The following is a 19733-nucleotide window of genomic DNA, read 5'->3' on the forward strand; positions in this document are numbered from 1 at the left end:
ATCACTAAAAAGGCGACCGCAACTCCTGCAACACCTGGCTCGCGCGTAGGAACAGAAGTAATAGTTGTGTTTAAATAGTTATAAAATTTCGTAGAGTTCACCGATTTATCTCTAACAAAATGGAATCAACTCATAAATGTACGTAGATTATGCTTATGTAGGTTAAAATACTTGATCTTTTTGTAGAAAATAGTAATTGACTACCAAACTTACGTGAATTTTATGTTATAAAATCAAAACATAATTTAGTTTTGAAGAAAAAAGTTTAATAATTCTGCCGAATTCTGTCATTTAACTTTTGGGACAAAAAGACAAAACTTTTATCTGTAAACTAAAAAAAAATCAGCTGCCTATAAGTGCATAACAACTTTTTGTATAGGTTTTTGTAAAATGTAGAGTAAAATGGATTTTGCCTTCTCTGGACGATGTAAGACATGGGAAGATTGCATATAATGAAGAAATTCTTTCAACTTCAGAAGATTCGACGGATGCTACATATGAAGATTTTTCATCTGACGATGATTCTTTTCTTTTATGAAAAAACTGGAATTCTATATTAAAACTTTGGCACGGGATTCAAATAAATTATTCCCGCTACTTATTTAACGAAATATATGAATAGTTTAATATGTCAATTACATACATTACATCTTCATGCTTGATAAATTGTAATTGTTGCTGTTTAAAAAGAATACTGAAATTATATTTGTTTTAAAATAATTATTGTAAATAAACAATTTTTAATGAACAATTTTTTATTTGCTTTATTTCTTATGTTTACCATATTATAGCCATTTTGTATTTCATAATCTTTTTAATTCTTAATCAACGACTCGGAAAATCCCTATTTACAAAACATTTCTACTTCTAATATGACTATATTAAATCCTCCACATTGAATTTTGTAATTCTGACTCCAAATTCGTTATCAGCGACCCCAAAAACCTCCGTGTAACAAATTTCAGATCGATTTCTAAAGATTCTGACTTGGCCAGCTTTTTGGGATTCTGCCCCACTGTGCGACGGCGGAAACTTTAGAAAGGTTGGTGAATTTTGGTAGTTCCCACAGCGTTATGCCCTCGGTATCTCTGTTGGCAGCATCGTTCTCTGGCGGTATTGACTGCTGCGGAAGAAATGGTTTGGAACTGTTTGAGGGATTTTTTAGAGCAACAGCTTCACGGTCCGGATTGGAAACATGAGTGATTTTTTTAAATCCTCTCGGGATATGTATTATGACAAAACGAACAACCTATGACATTGTAGGATTATGCAAAAGGCTTTTAGACTTTTGTTATCGAAAAACATTGTATCATTTTATAAGATTTTTAGAAGCAGAGTTTCTGAATTTATTTGAATTAGTTTATACCTATAAAATAAAGAAAGAATAAAATGTTTGTATAAAAAAATTGGCATTTTCAAATATCTCACTTTGAAGGCAAGCGCAGTAAGAGTTTGTATCATGTATGATTTTTAAATAAAAAACATGAACAATGAATGATCTCAGTTGCAAGCATGGTAATCACAAAAAATATATAATACGGCGCTCCGCTATTTTCGAAGACTATAATGAAGAATTTAAATGAGGAATCTGAACTGTTCGTTCAGAACAGTTTGATATACCAATTGTTGTCCTGCTGTATACCACTTGGTGAACTTGCTAAAAATAAGGTAAACCTTTTTATATTCGTAGAAATAGAACAGTTTTATAACTTTGTTGTTTTACATAATGGCATACATATTTTAATTTCAGGTGAATATATTTAAATGCCAAACGTGGGAAGAAAGGGTAAATCTTGCAATCGAATCGGTTAAAAAACACGCTCCACTCAAGGCGGACTATCTAGGCATGATCGCCNAACCGATCACATTTCTAAAGGGCAATCGTAAGAAATTATAAGTCATATAAATCTTAAGCGCAGACTTCCCAAGACAACTTAAAATCAAATAACTGGATCTACCTGGATTACAAGATGAAATAGACGAAATACTAATATTAAAAGAGAGGCTAAAAGCTAAGGAAGCGCACAAATATGTACAGGGACCTGTAGTTATAGAAGATGCGACTTTATGCTTTAATTCCCTCAAAAACGTTACATAAAGTGGTTTTTAGAGATATTGGAACTAGAAGGTTTAATTAAACTGTCGACAGCATTTGTCGATAAATCAGCTCAAGCAGTTTGTACGTTTGCTTACCATGAGACGGATGGGCAGTATGTAAATTCTAGAGGGTACAGAGACTTTGGTTGGAATCCTGCTTCCACCCTGCTGATACGATGTTACTTACTTATGCAGAGATGCATAAGGTAGAAAAGAATAAAATTTCTCACAGAAGGCATTGCTTTTTAAAAATTAATATTAAGATTATGTTTTTCTTTCTTATCCAATTGAAAATTGCAATATAATTACACATACATTGAAAAAATCTTTTATTGCAATAAAAATGAAAATACGTGTGTATAAATTTAATTGCATTTAAATACAATACCCCGGATGATAATTTTAGATTTGTATGTTTATTAATTTATTAAAATTTAGAATCTACAATAACTGTCAGTGTCAAATATTTACATAAAAGGCCAAGGATATAAAATATAGGTTGATCGATTTTTCTCAAAAATATTAAATGAACTGCACGGTGTTGAGTCTAGAACTCATAAAATAAGTGAAAATATTGTTTTCCTTGAATTTGACATACAATGTAGGTAATTAAAGAAGGAAGCATCACAACTTATCTAAAAATATATATAACTATGGGATGTACTATAAATCCATATAAATATTATGGTGTAAAAAAGAAATGATATTCTTCTCCTGCTATAATACTACGTAGATGCCAGCGATCATCCATCTCTTCCACAATTCGATGGCAAATTTCTCCTTTCATGTCCTCAGTGGACCGACGCGGTAAAGACGTCAACATTTGGAACAAATCCATCGTGAAAACGTCCTGCATACAAGCGAGAAGCTGCTGCTGCATTGTGCCTTGCTTCGCGGTAAATTAAAACAACATCCATTAATTCTGCAGTACATGGGCCATTTTGAATAGCTATAATACGATAAGAACATATACTTGAGGGATTTTCTTAAATATCTTTTAAAATATTTAACCTAACCAATTGTATTGTGGGAAACAACTATTCCACGAGCCATATGCCTCGACTGGCATGGAATTATACCCTCAATATCTAGTAAATAGCTAAAACGATTCGTCAACAAAGCCACCAGAAATAAACCGGCTTCGAACTTAGTTAAGTTATCGTCAATATGCCGTGGGTGAAAAGAGCAAGACACGATTTAACTGTGGATATAACCTATAAAACACATGCCACATCTTTTACTCATCATACATGATAATTCGTGACATATATTTGATAAATGAACGAGAGAAATATCACCGGTCAACATGACATCATTGGAGTATCCTATCATATGACCCAAAGAGATGATTTTTTTATTAATTGATTACCTAGCAAGAAATATGCAAAAATGGATTAAGCTCTATCATTTTAGCAATAATTTAACTGACTATATTCAGTACACATGCACTTCTCATTACGAGAAATGAAACATAGATAAATACTCTGCTTCAGGCCTTTTCTAGTAACGTAATTTTGTAGAAACATAATTAAATAAAAGTTCTCGGATACCAAATTATTTTCTTAAGCTGTTATTATTCTATAAATAATGATATTGCTCGTACATTTATTTTTGTAGTACAAATACGGCAAAAATATATTTTGAACATTTTCCATATTATGTATTGTAGCAAATTTCGTCTGGACACCAGATATTAATGCCGTATACTAATTTTGAACTGACGTACGCAAAGTACCACATTTTGATTGTTTTAATGTCATGAAACTACTTAGGTCACTGCGTAGATACACATTTTGAGTGACTTATGATATCCGGAAGGTCGTTTATAAAACTTACAAACAACAGGCGTCCAAGGTTAGAACCTTGTGGCACTTCTGATAAAGCCTTATATTCTTACAGTATGAATCCATTTATTGAGCAATTATCTCCATTTTAAATGAGGCAAGAAGGTTTAACAGTGAAAGCGCATAACATATTACCAAAACCCATTTTGAAATCAGTATTAAAAGTACTAAAATAAGTAAATTATATATATTTTAAAAAGTAATTCAAAACATTTTTAATAAAAATTATTGATATTGTCCCCTTACTCATGGGAAATGTGTATTTTCTCTACTGTTCTAGAAAGGACGAAATCTGAATTCAATCGGCGATTCCATTATAGCATTCCGACAAAAAAAAGACAAGATAGTTTTACTATTTATATTTTCTCGAACACCGTGTATAACTGCAAATTTAAATGTCACTTTATTTTTTTTTAGAAAACAAAAGCATATATAAATCTACTGCATAAATTAATTCCAGGAAAGAAATATTTCTTTTGTGTTTTGTGCAATAAAAATACATTCCAGGTATATTTACATAATTTTTTGATACTGTATGTACCAGCAAGATGGATGAAGCTGTAGACTTGATCACTGGCATCACTGCGGATGAAAGGAACAAATATTATCACGAAGGAGGAAAGCTGTTATCCAGGCCTTTGCCAGGAGACGAAATTGTCATTTCAGGTAGGGATTTGTTACTTTAAACTTAAGCTGAGTTCCAAAATTTTTTAAAAGAAGAATTTGCTTGCCTGAAGTATATATTAAAATTTTCCCATGAATTTAAGAGTGTTAAACTTTCAGTCTATATTTTGAAAATAAGTAGTAGTAGTTTATTGGAGGTGTTTTTACTCTTGTATTTTTATTTTTATTGTAAAGGTATTCAAAAATCAAAATATTTTTCGGTTCTTAATCTGGAAACTAGATAATCAAAAATTTTTATGTCCGATCGAGATAATCTCCGTAATAATTTCGAGTAATTGTAATTTTTCATATAAGGATGTTTATAAAATCAACATTCTATATTGGGATTAGTGTATTCCTAACTTTTCATCCCGATAGTACTACAATCTCGACTTATACAATCTCTGTTTAAAATGTGACCCTAAATAAAAATTTTGGAAAAGTGGGAAATAGAAATAAAGAAAATTTTCGTCTAAAAATGCACAGGGAAAAGGTAAAAGCCTGTGCAAAATTTTCACTGGATGTCTTAATAAAAATATATTTTTAATGTATTTTCGAAACCCTGTTTTTGAAAAAAAGAGACTTAAAGGAAAAGCGGCATAAGAAAGGTCCTATTTTTTTTATATAAAATTGTTTGTCACCCTGTATTCGTATAAAAATATTCAAAAAGGCAACAAGGGGCACAAAATAACAAAACTTTTTTGCGAACCTATAAATATTTATAAAAATTACGAATTCACAATTACATTACATCATGTTAAATATATTGACAATTTATTAGATAACGCTATATTGAAAACAATGAGCGATTTGAATTTTGATAAATATGAAACAAAGTTTTAGGTGATGTCGTTATTGACATTAGTCATATGTACATATCTTCAAATAACATGGTTGTTCAAATACAGGGTGTCCGTAAATTTCACCGACAACGTTTGACTGCATATTCACCACGATAAATAAATACGATCTACGAAAAAAAGTTGAATAAAAACTTTTTGGTGTTTGAGTTACAGGCCTTCAAAGTTGTCAAAAATAAAACTAATTTAATTAATAACTTCATTCATAACCCTTTTACCGATCGCGTTAAAATTTGGCACATTTATTTAGACTATTATGGCGTATTATTTCATATACTGGGTGATAGTTTTCTCCAGTTACCTCTCCTTTTTTCGATCAAAACTTTTACAGTGGTCGTATTTTCTTTTTAAACGGGCAGCAACATTGAAATGGTCGTTTTATTTAAAAAAAATATTGTCTCGAGAAAATCGCCTATAGAAAGTTAATCTTGAGAAAAATGGCATTATTTGCAGGTCTGTACTTTTCGGTTTGCGCAGCAGTGTCATAAATTTAAAACTTTGAGTTCAGTAAGCAATGAAAACAGGATGTTGATTGCTGTGCATGGCTATCAGGTAATGTCATTATTGTCGTGCTTCTTTAGGATTCTCATCACTCCACACATGCAAATTATGAAAATTTACAACTCCGTTCCTTGAAATTTGCCGACACCCTGTATAATGATAACCAAGAAAAGTTATAGAGAAAAATCGATTTTCAACTCTCAACTTGAAAAGCTAACAGATTATTTTTGCAAGATATACGCAGCTCCGAGAGACTACCTACCGTGTTCTGGACATCGCATCCTGTTTAATTTCTAAATGTTTTAAACTAAACGAAAAACGATGTTTGTCTTGACTTTCACCGATAGGTATGGCCGGTGTTTTTCCGAGTTCCACCAACATCTGCGAATTGAGGGAGAATCTATTCAACAAGGTGGACATGGTGGGCCCCAACACCAGATGGTGGCAGTGGAGTTATCACCAACAAGAACTACCTTCTCGCTGTGGTCTGATTTCGGGACTTCACAAATAAGACGCCGGATATTTCGGTAAGGAATAACCACCTCAGTTGAGGTATTGTTGAATTATGCGACTACCAAGTCCCAAAACAATGATGCTCCGGTTTATATGTATTTTAAAATTGTAAATGAATACCGACAGTGATTTTTAAAAATAATACTCGTTCTTTTAGTTTATTGTATCTACAAGAAGTGAAGGTAATTATTTAGTATAGTGGCACCTTCCCAAATCTTCACAAAATATTGTCTACCCCTTTATTTTCGATGCTGCTGAACACGAATCAGAAGTTATTTTTGTGCGGTCGAACCTAGCTTTCGAGAAAAAAATTTTTCAAAATTTTAACCTGGCTATTTCAGATAACACTACGTAGAACTCTGCATATTTTATGTAGCTTTCAGAACATCTGTTATGAACAATTAACACTGTTCATAAATTTATTTTGATCTAACATTTGATGCTGTTTCAAGAAAAAACAATTTCCTACTAATACATTTCTACATGTTAATTTGTCCTCAAACTGGAAGCATTTATAGCATCAGCTAGTTTCTCGTTTTCTAAAATCGTCTCGTGATTTCCCTCGAACAACCGAATCTCGACGGGCTTCTCAAAGAACTCTGACAGTCCGTAGTCATCCGCGATATTTTGTATAATGGAAGCAGTTGCTTTGAACAGGTTTATATTGGACCTTAAATTCCTGTAGGAAGGCACATAACTATCTATACATTTCATCCGCTTGTAGATGGTGTTGGCAGCCATTCCTAGTTAGCTCGCCTTGATCGGAGCGTATTTTTTAACCAAATCGACTGCAAGATTTACCTTGTCTTCCCACCTTTAGCATTTACATATATTCATCTGAAAATAAAAGATCCATAATAACGAAGTTATAATACTGTTCTACTTTCACGAATATAAAAAGTTTTACCTTATGTTTAGCAACTTCACCATGCGGTATACAGCGGCATAATAATTGGAAAATTAAAGTAATCTGCAGGAGATGGTCAGATTCCTCAGTCAAATTCTTTATTAAAGTCTTCAAAACAAGGGGCGCACCGTCTATACATATCATAGTTCCCGTGTAACCTTTACTTTCTAATATGTTGACTATTTCCGCTGCTATTAGCACACCGAAGGAATAACCCACAATCGTGAAGGTTCATCTTTTGTCAACAGCTTCGCTACCACCTAGAATAAAAAGCACATCAATAAATTCGTGTTAATCGATATAATATCTTACAGGCGCTAGAGATTCTACGATCTTTGAGACAGTGAGAGTTCGGCCATCTGCTGGATATTGTAAGGCCACGGCACCGTCTAGCACGTTCGTAAGGTTTCCAAATACATTGGCAAATCCTTCAATACCAGGAAACAAGACTATTTTAGCCGGCCCCGAATTTTCATCTAGCTCAGGTACTACACGAACGCTTGATATTTCGCTATCTAGTTCTTCCTCCGACAATTTAAAAATCAATTCTATTTCAAAGTCTCGCTTCGCGCTGTTATGGCAAAATCCTAATTTCTCTTCTTGAAGCTTCTTCAACCTAAAAAGACGAAATTCAATAGTTAACATTACACTGAGAGAATTTGTTCGTTACGGTTAGTAAAAATCCATTAACCGTAGCAAAATATATGCATTAAATAGGTGCCAAGTGAGTTGCCTTCCTACCACAAGAAAAACTGCTTTGCTGGAAGGAACTCACTTGCAGTAAGTAGACAGTTTTGCTATAATCTCTTTGCTACCTCAAGTAAGTCAACTCATTAACCACAAACGACTCAACTCATTAACCCCAAACGAGTGAACTCATTAACCCCAAGCGAGTCCTCATTAATCCTAAGCGAGTCGACTCATTAACCCCAAGCGAGTGAACTCCGTATTTACTATTTTTCGGTGTTGTTGGCTCTCCTCACTCTTTCGTGCACCATGCAATGCAACTTAAATGTTGTACATATTTTCAAACAAGCATAAAATGAAAATCCCCATTCGAGAAGTAAGAGTTTGTATCCAGCCTGCATTGTGTGCATGTAATCACGCATGCATATAAGTATTATTGCATACCTACGCAAATACCCTAATTGAAAACTTTCTGTCGGTTGTTAGACAACTGAAAACTGACTCAACACTCGATCACAAAACATCTATTTATTATAAAGGATCCATCCACTAACGATTGCACTGAGAGAATTTCTTTGTTACGGTTAGTAAAAATCCATTAACCGTAGCAAAATATCTGCATTAAATAGGCGCCAAGTGAGTTGCCTTCCTACCACAAGAAAAACTGCTTTGCTGGAAGGAACTCACTTGCAGTAAGTAGACAGTTTTGCTATAATCTCTTTGCTACCTCAAGTAAGTCAACTCATTAACCACAAACGACTCAACTCATTAACCCCAAACGAGTGAACTCATTAACCCCAAGCGAGTCCTCATTAATCCTAAGCGAGTCGACTCATTAACCCCAAGCGAGTGAACTCCGTATTTACTATTTTTCGGTGTTGTTGGCTCTCCTCACTCTTTCGTGCACCATGCAATGCAACTTAAATGTTGTACATATTTTCAAACAAGCATAAAATGAAAATCCCCATTCGAGAAGTAAGAGTTTGTATCCAGCCTGCATTGTGTGCATGTAATCACGCATGCATATAAGTATTATTGCATACCTACGCAAATACCCTAATTGAAAACTTTCTGTCGGTTGTTAGACAACTGAAAACTGACTCAACACTCGATCACAAAACATCTATTTATTATAAAGGATCCATCCACTAACGATTGCACTGAGAGAATTTCTTTGTTACGGTTAGTAAAAATCCATTAACCGTAGCAAAATATCTGCATTAAATAGGCGCCAAGTGAGTTGCCTTCCTACCACAAGAAAAACTGCTTTGCTGGAAGGAACTCACTTGCAGTAAGTAGACAGTTTTGCTATAATCTCTTTGCTACCTCAAGTAAGTCAACTCATTAACCACAAACGACTCAACTCATTAACCCCAAACGAGTGAACTCATTAACCCCAAGCGAGTCCTCATTAATCCTAAGCGAGTCGACTCATTAACCCCAAGCGAGTGAACTCCGTATTTACTATTTTTCGGTGTTGTTGGCTCTCCTCACTCTTTCGTGCACCATGCAATGCAACTTAAATGTTGTACATATTTTCAAACAAGCATAAAATGAAAATCCCCATTCGAGAAGTAAGAGTTTGTATCCAGCCTGCATTGTGTGCATGTAATCACGCATGCATATAAGTATTATTGCATACCTACGCAAATACCCTAATTGAAAACTTTCTGTCGGTTGTTAGACAACTGAAAACTGACTCAACACTCGATCACAAAACATCTATTTATTATAAAGGATCCATCCACTAACGATTGCACTGAGAGAATTTCTTTGTTACGGTTAGTAAAAATCCATTAACCGTAGCAAAATATCTGCATTAAATAGGCGCCAAGTGAGTTGCCTTCCTACCACAAGAAAAACTGCTTTGCTGGAAGGAACTCACTTGCAGTAAGTAGACAGTTTTGCTATAATCTCTTTGCTACCTCAAGTAAGTCAACTCATTAACCACAAACGACTCAACTCATTAACCCCAAACGAGTGAACTCATTAACCCCAAGCGAGTCCTCATTAATCCTAAGCGAGTCGACTCATTAACCCCAAGCGAGTGAACTCCGTATTTACTATTTTTCGGTGTTGTTGGCTCTCCTCACTCTTTCGTGCACCATGCAATGCAACTTAAATGTTGTACATATTTTCAAACAAGCATAAAATGAAAATCCCCATTCGAGAAGTAAGAGTTTGTATCCAGCCTGCATTGTGTGCATGTAATCACGCATGCATATAAGTATTATTGCATACCTACGCAAATACCCTAATTGAAAACTTTCTGTCGGTTGTTAGACAACTGAAAACTGACTCAACACTCGATCACAAAACATCTATTTATTATAAAGGATCCATCCACTAACGATTGCACTGAGAGAATTTCTTTGTTACGGTTAGTAAAAATCCATTAACCGTAGCAAAATATCTGCATTAAATAGGCGCCAAGTGAGTTGCCTTCCTACCACAAGAAAAACTGCTTTGCTGGAAGGAACTCACTTGCAGTAAGTAGACAGTTTTGCTATAATCTCTTTGCTACCTCAAGTAAGTCAACTCATTAACCACAAACGACTCAACTCATTAACCCCAAACGAGTGAACTCATTAACCCCAAGCGAGTCCTCATTAATCCTAAGCGAGTCGACTCATTAACCCCAAGCGAGTGAACTCCGTATTTACTATTTTTCGGTGTTGTTGGCTCTCCTCACTCTTTCGTGCACCATGCAATGCAACTTAAATGTTGTACATATTTTCAAACAAGCATAAAATGAAAATCCCCATTCGAGAAGTAAGAGTTTGTATCCAGCCTGCATTGTGTGCATGTAATCACGCATGCATATAAGTATTATTGCATACCTACGCAAATACCCTAATTGAAAACTTTCTGTCGGTTGTTAGACAACTGAAAACTGACTCAACACTCGATCACAAAACATCTATTTATTATAAAGGATCCATCCACTAACGATTGCACTGAGAGAATTTCTTTGTTACGGTTAGTAAAAATCCATTAACCGTAGCAAAATATCTGCATTAAATAGGCGCCAAGTGAGTTGCCTTCCTACCACAAGAAAAACTGCTTTGCTGGAAGGAACTCACTTGCAGTAAGTAGACAGTTTTGCTATAATCTCTTTGCTACCTCAAGTAAGTCAACTCATTAACCACAAACGACTCAACTCATTAACCCCAAACGAGTGAACTCATTAACCCCAAGCGAGTCCTCATTAATCCTAAGCGAGTCGACTCATTAACCCCAAGCGAGTGAACTCCGTATTTACTATTTTTCGGTGTTGTTGGCTCTCCTCACTCTTTCGTGCACCATGCAATGCAACTTAAATGTTGTACATATTTTCAAACAAGCATAAAATGAAAATCCCCATTCGAGAAGTAAGAGTTTGTATCCAGCCTGCATTGTGTGCATGTAATCACGCATGCATATAAGTATTATTGCATACCTACGCAAATACCCTAATTGAAAACTTTCTGTCGGTTGTTAGACAACTGAAAACTGACTCAACACTCGATCACAAAACATCTATTTATTATAAAGGATCCATCCACTAACGATTGCACTGAGAGAATTTCTTTGTTACGGTTAGTAAAAATCCATTAACCGTAGCAAAATATCTGCATTAAATAGGCGCCAAGTGAGTTGCCTTCCTACCACAAGAAAAACTGCTTTGCTGGAAGGAACTCACTTGCAGTAAGTAGACAGTTTTGCTATAATCTCTTTGCTACCTCAAGTAAGTCAACTCATTAACCACAAACGACTCAACTCATTAACCCCAAACGAGTGAACTCATTAACCCCAAGCGAGTCCTCATTAATCCTAAGCGAGTCGACTCATTAACCCCAAGCGAGTGAACTCCGTATTTACTATTTTTCGGTGTTGTTGGCTCTCCTCACTCTTTCGTGCACCATGCAATGCAACTTAAATGTTGTACATATTTTCAAACAAGCATAAAATGAAAATCCCCATTCGAGAAGTAAGAGTTTGTATCCAGCCTGCATTGTGTGCATGTAATCACGCATGCATATAAGTATTATTGCATACCTACGCAAATACCCTAATTGAAAACTTTCTGTCGGTTGTTAGACAACTGAAAACTGACTCAACACTCGATCACAAAACATCTATTTATTATAAAGGATCCATCCACTAACGATTGCACTGAGAGAATTTCTTTGTTACGGTTAGTAAAAATCCATTAACCGTAGCAAAATATCTGCATTAAATAGGCGCCAAGTGAGTTGCCTTCCTACCACAAGAAAAACTGCTTTGCTGGAAGGAACTCACTTGCAGTAAGTAGACAGTTTTGCTATAATCTCTTTGCTACCTCAAGTAAGTCAACTCATTAACCACAAACGACTCAACTCATTAACCCCAAACGAGTGAACTCATTAACCCCAAGCGAGTCCTCATTAATCCTAAGCGAGTCGACTCATTAACCCCAAGCGAGTGAACTCCGTATTTACTATTTTTCGGTGTTGTTGGCTCTCCTCACTCTTTCGTGCACCATGCAATGCAACTTAAATGTTGTACATATTTTCAAACAAGCATAAAATGAAAATCCCCATTCGAGAAGTAAGAGTTTGTATCCAGCCTGCATTGTGTGCATGTAATCACGCATGCATATAAGTATTATTGCATACCTACGCAAATACCCTAATTGAAAACTTTCTGTCGGTTGTTAGACAACTGAAAACTGACTCAACACTCGATCACAAAACATCTATTTATTATAAAGGATCCATCCACTAACGATTGCACTGAGAGAATTTCTTTGTTACGGTTAGTAAAAATCCATTAACCGTAGCAAAATATCTGCATTAAATAGGCGCCAAGTGAGTTGCCTTCCTACCACAAGAAAAACTGCTTTGCTGGAAGGAACTCACTTGCAGTAAGTAGACAGTTTTGCTATAATCTCTTTGCTACCTCAAGTAAGTCAACTCATTAACCACAAACGACTCAACTCATTAACCCCAAACGAGTGAACTCATTAACCCCAAGCGAGTCCTCATTAATCCTAAGCGAGTCGACTCATTANTGCAGGTATTGAATGTTGCGAATAATGATTAAAAAAGTAAATGGTTTTTAACATTTTATTAAAAAAAAATCTTCAATATTCTTATTTAACTAACTAGGAATGTTACATACGTATCATTAATAAAATAATATATTTTAAAATATCAAATGCAACTGTTATCGGATTAATTATTATTCACCCTATTGAATACAACAGTTTTTGGTGCCACGGTGTACATTTCCAAACAACACTCCCAGTCCGAAACATATCTAATTATTTGTGGTGGGGCGCGAGAGAACGAGAGCGACCCAACTAGTGGGGACTTTAAGATGCCCATCAGTGTACATCAATGCTACATCAAGCTGTTTCTAAACTACAGATGGAGTTCAGGTGGATGGAAGAAAAAAGAGTGGGGGGCCATCGCAATTCCATCGGCCTGTGGAGATGGATGGATTATTTTTGATGGATCGAGAATAAGGTTAGGTACCGTTGTTTACAAAATTCTATACAACTACAATCACTTTTTTATTTTTGTGCAATATGGATTTAATTAAAGTTGAGCTGAGCTATGAAGGAAAAGTATATGTAACTGAATTAACACCTACACAAGTAGAAATAATATCATCAAGTAAGTTTTATTAACTAAGGGTGACTAGTGTGTACCATGTTGCATTAATTTTCATTTTGTTGTAGACTCTGAGAAGTACCTCGACCTAATTAATACGTTGAGAGACCAATCTGTATCTACTAATCAAGTTACACAACCACAGAAGGAATGTGAAATTTTGAAACAAATGGAGAGCAAATGGACTGATCAAAGTATAAAAGCCATGTTGAGATTGCGGTTTGATATGGAAGGAGTTTTTAATAAACCATCTTAGAAAAAATGTAACTTGTGGCAAACTATAGCAGCACGCCTTAATGCAGAAGTAAATACAAATTTCAGTGGTGAGAACTGCAATGTCAAATTCCGAAACCTGTTACAAACATAAATATAACAAGCAAAAAAGGCATAATAGTACAGGGGAATCGTCGATAACATGGGAGTTCTATGATATGTTCGATGAAATTATGGGACACAAAGCTTCAGTTATGACCCCTAAGGAAATATTGTCAAAATCTTTATTTGATGCAGACAAAGTTATTGTAAATGATGAATCATTTAGTAGTCTTACTAGCGAGGCAGCAGAAAGTACAGAAACCGATGGCACAGTGGATAAAGAAGAGACGGGTCAGACTGCACGAAAAGATAGAAGCAAGAAAAAAAAGAAAAAGAAGATATGTCATTAGGAACATATCTGTTTGTGAAACATAAGAGAGAGGAAGCAAAAATAGCAATAAATAAAAAAAAATGGGATGATGAGCGACAGCTAAAGATATTAGAAATCGAGGCAGTAAATAATTTGGCAAAGGCAATTGCTTCAAGTAGAAAAACTAAAGAAAAAGAGATGAAGGTCATCTTCAGAATCCGATTAGTTTTTGCTAAAATAAAAAATAATGTATTTTTTTATGAACTTATTCAGAAGCACAAGCTTTGCTACATGTATGCAACCAAAGAATGATTTTTTAGTTCTATTATATACAGCTAAAACTGAAGTGATATATTTTTGTTAATGATTTATTTCGTTTATATTTTTTATTTTTAATAAAAAATTACTATAATAATGATTATTCTTTATTAAAAACAATTTACATATTTAACTGGTACATAATAGTTTCTTTTTGCTCGTCCTTCAGCATCTCCAAGGTCATCCAATTGAATTTCATCATTTTCTGCAACCTCTGGATTGTCTTCAATATTAATATTATGTTTTACATATTTCAACCGAATGTTGTGTAATATACAAGCACAAATTATCATATATTTCATATTTTGTAAGCGATACATGTTGAGGAATTTTAAGCGTCTCCAGCAACCCTTCAACATGCCAAAGGCTTGTTCAATTACAACTCTAGTTTTACTTAAACACATATTATAATTACGCTGCCTTTGAGTAAGGTGGCCATTATCTTTGAAGGGTACCATTATAAAGGTTTTGATGGGGTATGCTGAGTCTCCCAGTAAGTGAGAGTTTGCAGGAATGAAATTGAAACTGGAGAGTTTTTCATACAATGGAGATTCTTGCCACATGCGAGCATCATGCATAGAACCTGGCCAACCACAAGACACATCAATAAACTCTTTTTTGGCATTACATACGCCTTGTAGCAAAATAGAATGAGTACCTTTTCTATTATAATACGAATTATCATGGGAAGGAGCGGGTATATTTATGTGTGATCCATCAACGCAACCAATTACATTAGGGAACACATACCCCTGCCTAAGGTTTTTAAATTCTTCGATGGTAGCAAGAGCTTTGTCTCCTTGCAGCCAAGAGATGAATTTATCTGCATTATCATACAATTTTTTAACAACTAATAAAACAATCCTCCATGCTTGCGATCGACTGACTCCAAATCTATCTGCTATACCCCTAAAACTCTCCTGGTTAGCTAATGTCCATATTGTCAAAAGTATTGCATCTTTTATAGGGTATTGTGTGGGCCTTCCAGCTATTGTAATATGTTCAGCCCGTATTGTATCAACCAATACCTAAAAATTTTGATTGCATGCAGTTACAATGATTTTTATAATTTATGGTACCTACATCTATGCATTTCCTATTAACTCTGAAATGATTTTGAAAATCTTGATCGTCATAAAGATCTATTATTTGTCGATAAGTGGTGATTTTCACTCGCCTTCTTTTATCTTTTTTTTTATAATAATGATCTCTTCATCACTAGAGCTTTCATTGGTACTGCTACTGCGGAAAGTTCTCAACAGACGTAGTCCTGCTACTATGGCTATAGTTTCCATTTTTCGTTCATAAATTATATTTTTCAATCCAGTTACGACCAGCACAAAAAAAAAACAATTTTTGAGGTTAGACTCTCTGATGTATCGAACTGCAATCCACCAATGTGTTTCATAACTCCATGCCATTTTTTGGTGACGTCATCCATCCATCCGCTGGAAAGTTGTTGAATTATGGAATTTAACCAAAGTTACTATAGTTTGATTTATTAAATAGGTAATTTTTTTTTAGTTCAAATGTGTTTCTTGAACAATGTTGATTGTTTATTAGAGATGTTTTCAAAGCTACATAAAATATACAGAGTTCTACGTAGTGTTATCTGAAATATCCACGTTACAATTTTGAAAATTTTTTTTCTGGAAAACGGTTCGACCGCACAAAAAATTACAGATTCGTGCTCAGCACCGTCGAAAATAGAGGGGTAGACAAAATTTTGTGAAAATTGGAGGGTGGCACTATAGTAAATAATTACCGAAGTGAAATATGTAAAATGTAACACATGTAATGTACTTTCCGACAGATTCTTTTAATGTTCACTAAATTTTACAGTACTTATTTAAATTAGAAAATGTCGTGACCACCTTATTACACATAAATTTATTTTGATCTAACATTTGATGCTGTTTCAAGAAAAAACAATTTCCTATTAATACATTTCTACATGTTAATTTGTCCTCAAACTGGAAGCATTTATAGCATCAACTAGTTTCTCGTTTTCTAAAATCGTCTCGTGATTTCCCTCGAACAACCGAATCTCGACGGGCTTCTCAAAGAACTCTGATAGTCCGTAGTCATCCGCGATATTTTGTATAATGGAAGCAGTTGCTTTGAACAGCTTTATATTGGACCTTCAATTCCTGTAGGAAGGCACATAACTATCTATACATTTCATCCGCTTGTAAATGGTGTTGGCGGCCATTCCTAGATAGCTCGCCTTGAGCGGAGCGTATTTTTTAACCAAATCGACTGCAAGATTTACCTACCTTTGGCATTTACATATATTCATCTGAAAATAAAAGATCCATAATAACGAAGTTATAATACTGTTCTACTGTTTTACCTTATGTTTAGCAACTTCACCATGTGGTATACAGCGGCATAATAATTGGCAAATTAAAGTAATCTGCAGGAGATGGTCAGATTCCTCAGTCAAATTCTTTATTAAAGTCTTCAAAACAAGGGGCGCACCGTCTATACATATCATAGTTCCCGTGTAACCTTTACTTTCTAATATGTTGACTATTTCCGCTGCTATTAGCACACCGAAGGAATAACCCACAATCGTGAAGGTTCATCTTTTGTCAACAGCTTCGCTACCACCTAGAATAAAAAGCACGTCAATAAATTCGTGTTAATCGATATAATATCTTACAGGCGCTAGAGATTCTACGATCTTTGAGACAGTGAGAGTTCGGCCATCTGCTGGATATTGTAAGGCCACGGCACCGTCTAGCACGTTCGTAAGGTTTCCAAATACATTGGCAAATCCTTCAATACCAGGAAACAAGACTATTTTAGCCGGCCCCGAATTTTCATCTAGCTCAGGTACTACACGAACGCTTGATATTTCGCTATCTAGTTCTTCCTCCGACAATTTAAAAATCAATTCTATTTCAAAGTCTCGCTTCGCGCTGTTATGGCAAAATCCTAATTTCTCTTCTTGAAGCTTCTTCAACCTAAAAAGACGAAATTCAATAGTTAACATTACACTGAGAGAATTTGTTCGTTACGGTTAGTAAAAATCCATTAACCGTAGCAAAATATATGCATTAAATAGGTGCCAAGTGAGTTGCCTTCCTACCACAAGAAAAACTGCTTTGCTGGAAGGAACTCACTTGCAATAAGTAGACAGTTTTGCTATAATCTCTTTGCTACCTCAAGTAAGTCAACTCATTAACCACAAACGACTCAACTCATTAACTCCAAACGAGTGAACCCATTAACCCCAAGCGAGTCCTCATTAATCCTAAGCGAGTCGACTCATTAACCCTAAGCGAGTGAACTCCATATTTACTATTTTTCGGTGTTGTTGACTCTCCTCACTCTTTCGTGCACCATGCAATGCAACTTAAATGTTGTACATATTTTCAAACAAGCATAAAATGAAAGTTTGTATCCAGCCTGCATTGTGTGCATGTAATCACGCATGCATATAAGTATTATTGCATACCTACGCAAATACCCTAATTGAAACTTTCTGTCGGTTGTTAGACAACTGAAAACTGACTCAACACTCGACGAAACCATGGTCAGTATAAGGCACGCGTAATCGCGCATGCGCACTGAGCCGAATTCCGGTTTATTCTGGAAATTATTGAGGCCTCAGTTACAGTAGGTGAGCCCTAATTTGCTACAAATAAGGACTGACTAACCCAAAGACCTCAGAATGAGGTCGTTGGACTAACCCCAATTGGATCAATTCTAAAAAGGTACATTCACTTACCCGAGCAAAGCAACTCACTTGGGACAGATAGAGTCGACTAAAATAAAATTTCAACTGAACTATCATATAGCCACAAGACTTTTCTTTGTTGTGGTAGCAAATACGTTTCAGGAAAACGTATTTACTTGTGGCAGCATGAATTTTTTTCTGTGAGAGCAAAAATTTTACTTACTGTAGCTAAAATATCTTAGCAAAGCCCCTCACTTGGTGGATTTCTTTCAGTGTAACTTTCACCGTACACTGTAAAAAAGTCGGTGTGAGTGAAAGCAATAAAAATTCAGAGTGATGCCATTGAGTGAAATTGAGTATAATCGCACTCAATATTGAGCATTTTGTTAATTTTATTCATTCATGATAATATTTGAACTAAAAGCGAGTACTTTCACTCAAATATATGTACCCGTTAAATAAATTCTGCAGATAAACTCGTATTTGGTGCACTTGTAGCTAAATCGTAGTAAATGTCATCATTATTGAGTGCCCCACCCCACTCAATGGTTGTCATGTGTCTTTCTCTTCCATCGTCCCCATTAAATCATGTATGGCGTGTAATGGTGGACAAGTGTCCGTTAATCCGGTTATTTTGGTGAAAATTATGTTTAAACGCAATGGTTTGATTGGCACCTGGGACGGTGGGGCTCTGGAGCGCCGCGCCCCTTTGTCCCTTTTCATAGTACAAAATACTCAATAATAGTTAAATTTAAAGCATATTAAAGAAAATGGCAACTATTAATTTGTTTTAGGTACTCAGAATAAATTCAAAGGGCACTCACTTGATAGTCAAGAGTTCAGAGTCCGTGACCGAAAATATGTAAAAATGCCATGGTCTGCTTTATGGCGCAGACAACTTTTTGTGGGCCTGTGTAATTAATATTGAACCACCGTAGAAAATTACCTCGCTAGATTCATTCCTCTCAAGTCCTTTGTAGAAAGAAATATTCCGAAATCTCTCTTTAAAGTTACTTTGGCTTCCATGGTTGTCATTGAATCCATGCCAAGTTCGGTAGTGTGGAGTGTAGGCTGACGTATTTGGCATCCCGTAGTCCTAGAGAACGTTTATTAAATTGATAAAACATTCTCTACACTTTACCACTAACAAAATCGAAAAGCTAAAGACCTTATTTATTACCTAAAATATTGGTAAGTGCATCCACAATATTATCCGTAGATATCGGTTCCTGCTTGTTTGCCACCTCCATACTGGACACTACAGAGACTTCCCTTTGTGTCAGTAATGTATCCAAAACTTGAAGGCAGCTGGAAATCGACTGCTGTAAAGTTCCGCCTATCTCCACATCGCGATCTCCCATCATTTCGGCAATTATGCCGACCTAAGATTAATTAAG

At 35.3% G+C, this 19733-nt stretch overlaps 4 protein-coding genes and 1 long non-coding RNA gene across 5 annotated transcripts; 1 reads left to right on the forward strand and 4 right to left on the reverse strand.

The window, feature by feature from the left end:
- The first annotated feature begins 1544 nt into the window (after window positions 1-1544).
- LOC111693116 lies at window positions 1545-2307 on the forward strand. Its single transcript, XM_023457259.1, has 3 exons — window positions 1545-1668; window positions 1751-1883; window positions 2111-2307. The coding sequence occupies exons 1-3, from the start codon at window positions 1567-1569 to the stop codon at window positions 2305-2307; spliced, it is 432 nt and encodes a 143-aa protein (XP_023313027.1). The 5' UTR covers window positions 1545-1566.
- Window positions 2308-7188: 4881 nt separating this feature from the next.
- Window positions 7189-7967, reverse strand: LOC108907682. The gene is made up of 3 exons (XR_002763330.1): window positions 7698-7967; window positions 7386-7645; window positions 7189-7315 (listed from the first exon to the last, which is right to left on the reverse strand). It is a non-coding gene; the product is annotated as an uncharacterized LOC108907682 (long non-coding RNA).
- A 6794-nt stretch (window positions 7968-14761) lies between these two features.
- LOC108907683 (putative nuclease HARBI1) lies at window positions 14762-17148 on the reverse strand. The gene is made up of 4 exons (XM_018711465.1): window positions 17005-17148; window positions 16928-16950; window positions 15735-15828; window positions 14762-15679 (listed from the first exon to the last, which is right to left on the reverse strand). Exons 1-4 carry the CDS (start codon window positions 17146-17148, stop codon window positions 14762-14764), a joined length of 1179 nt encoding a protein of 392 aa, XP_018566981.1.
- Window positions 16929-19362, reverse strand: LOC108907684. Its single transcript, XM_018711466.1, has 5 exons — window positions 19283-19362; window positions 19161-19214; window positions 17317-17620; window positions 17005-17264; window positions 16929-16950 (listed from the first exon to the last, which is right to left on the reverse strand). Exons 1-4 carry the CDS (start codon window positions 19360-19362, stop codon window positions 17199-17201), a joined length of 504 nt encoding a protein of 167 aa, XP_018566982.1. The 3' UTR covers window positions 16929-16950; window positions 17005-17198.
- Window positions 19188-19703, reverse strand: LOC108907700 (fatty acid synthase-like). Its single transcript, XM_018711490.1, has 2 exons — window positions 19517-19703; window positions 19188-19432 (listed from the first exon to the last, which is right to left on the reverse strand). Exons 1-2 carry the CDS (start codon window positions 19698-19700, stop codon window positions 19368-19370), a joined length of 249 nt encoding a protein of 82 aa, XP_018567006.1. The 5' UTR covers window positions 19701-19703; the 3' UTR covers window positions 19188-19367.
- Window positions 19704-19733: the final 30 nt, after the last annotated feature.

The sequence above is a fragment of the Anoplophora glabripennis genome, unplaced genomic scaffold (assembly GCF_000390285.2).
Source record: "Anoplophora glabripennis isolate ALB-LARVAE unplaced genomic scaffold, Agla_2.0 scaffold200, whole genome shotgun sequence".
Classification (NCBI taxonomy): Eukaryota; Metazoa; Arthropoda; class Insecta; order Coleoptera; family Cerambycidae; genus Anoplophora; species Anoplophora glabripennis.

Excerpts from the sequence above, each read along its gene's own strand:
- LOC108907684 (XM_018711466.1), bottom strand. The coding sequence starts at position 19,362 with ATGGAAGCCAAAGTAACTTTAAAGAGAGATTTCGGAATATTTCTTTCT. Across the intron at positions 19,215-19,282 it reads AGAGGAATGAATCTAGCGAG|ACCATGGCATTTTTACATAT; the intron begins GTAATTTTCTAC and ends GCCATAAAGCAG. Across the intron at positions 17,621-19,160 it reads TCTGAACTCTTGACTATCAA|GTTGAAGAAGCTTCAAGAAG; the intron begins GTGAGTGCCCTT and ends TCGTCTTTTTAG.
- LOC108907683 (XM_018711465.1), bottom strand. The coding sequence starts at position 17,148 with ATGATATGTATAGACGGTGCGCCCCTTGTTTTGAAGACTTTAATAAAG. Across the intron at positions 16,951-17,004 it reads GTGAAGTTGCTAAACATAAG|ATGAATATATGTAAATGCCA; the intron begins GTAAAACAGTAG and ends TTTTATTTTCAG. Across the intron at positions 15,829-16,927 it reads AATATATGTAAATGCCAAAG|GCGAGTGAAAATCACCACTT; the intron begins GTAGGTAAATCT and ends AGATAAAAGAAG.
- LOC108907700 (XM_018711490.1), bottom strand. The coding sequence starts at position 19,700 with ATGATGGGAGATCGCGATGTGGAGATAGGCGGAACTTTACAGCAGTCG. Across the intron at positions 19,433-19,516 it reads TGCACTTACCAATATTTTAG|GACTACGGGATGCCAAATAC; the intron begins GTAATAAATAAG and ends AACGTTCTCTAG.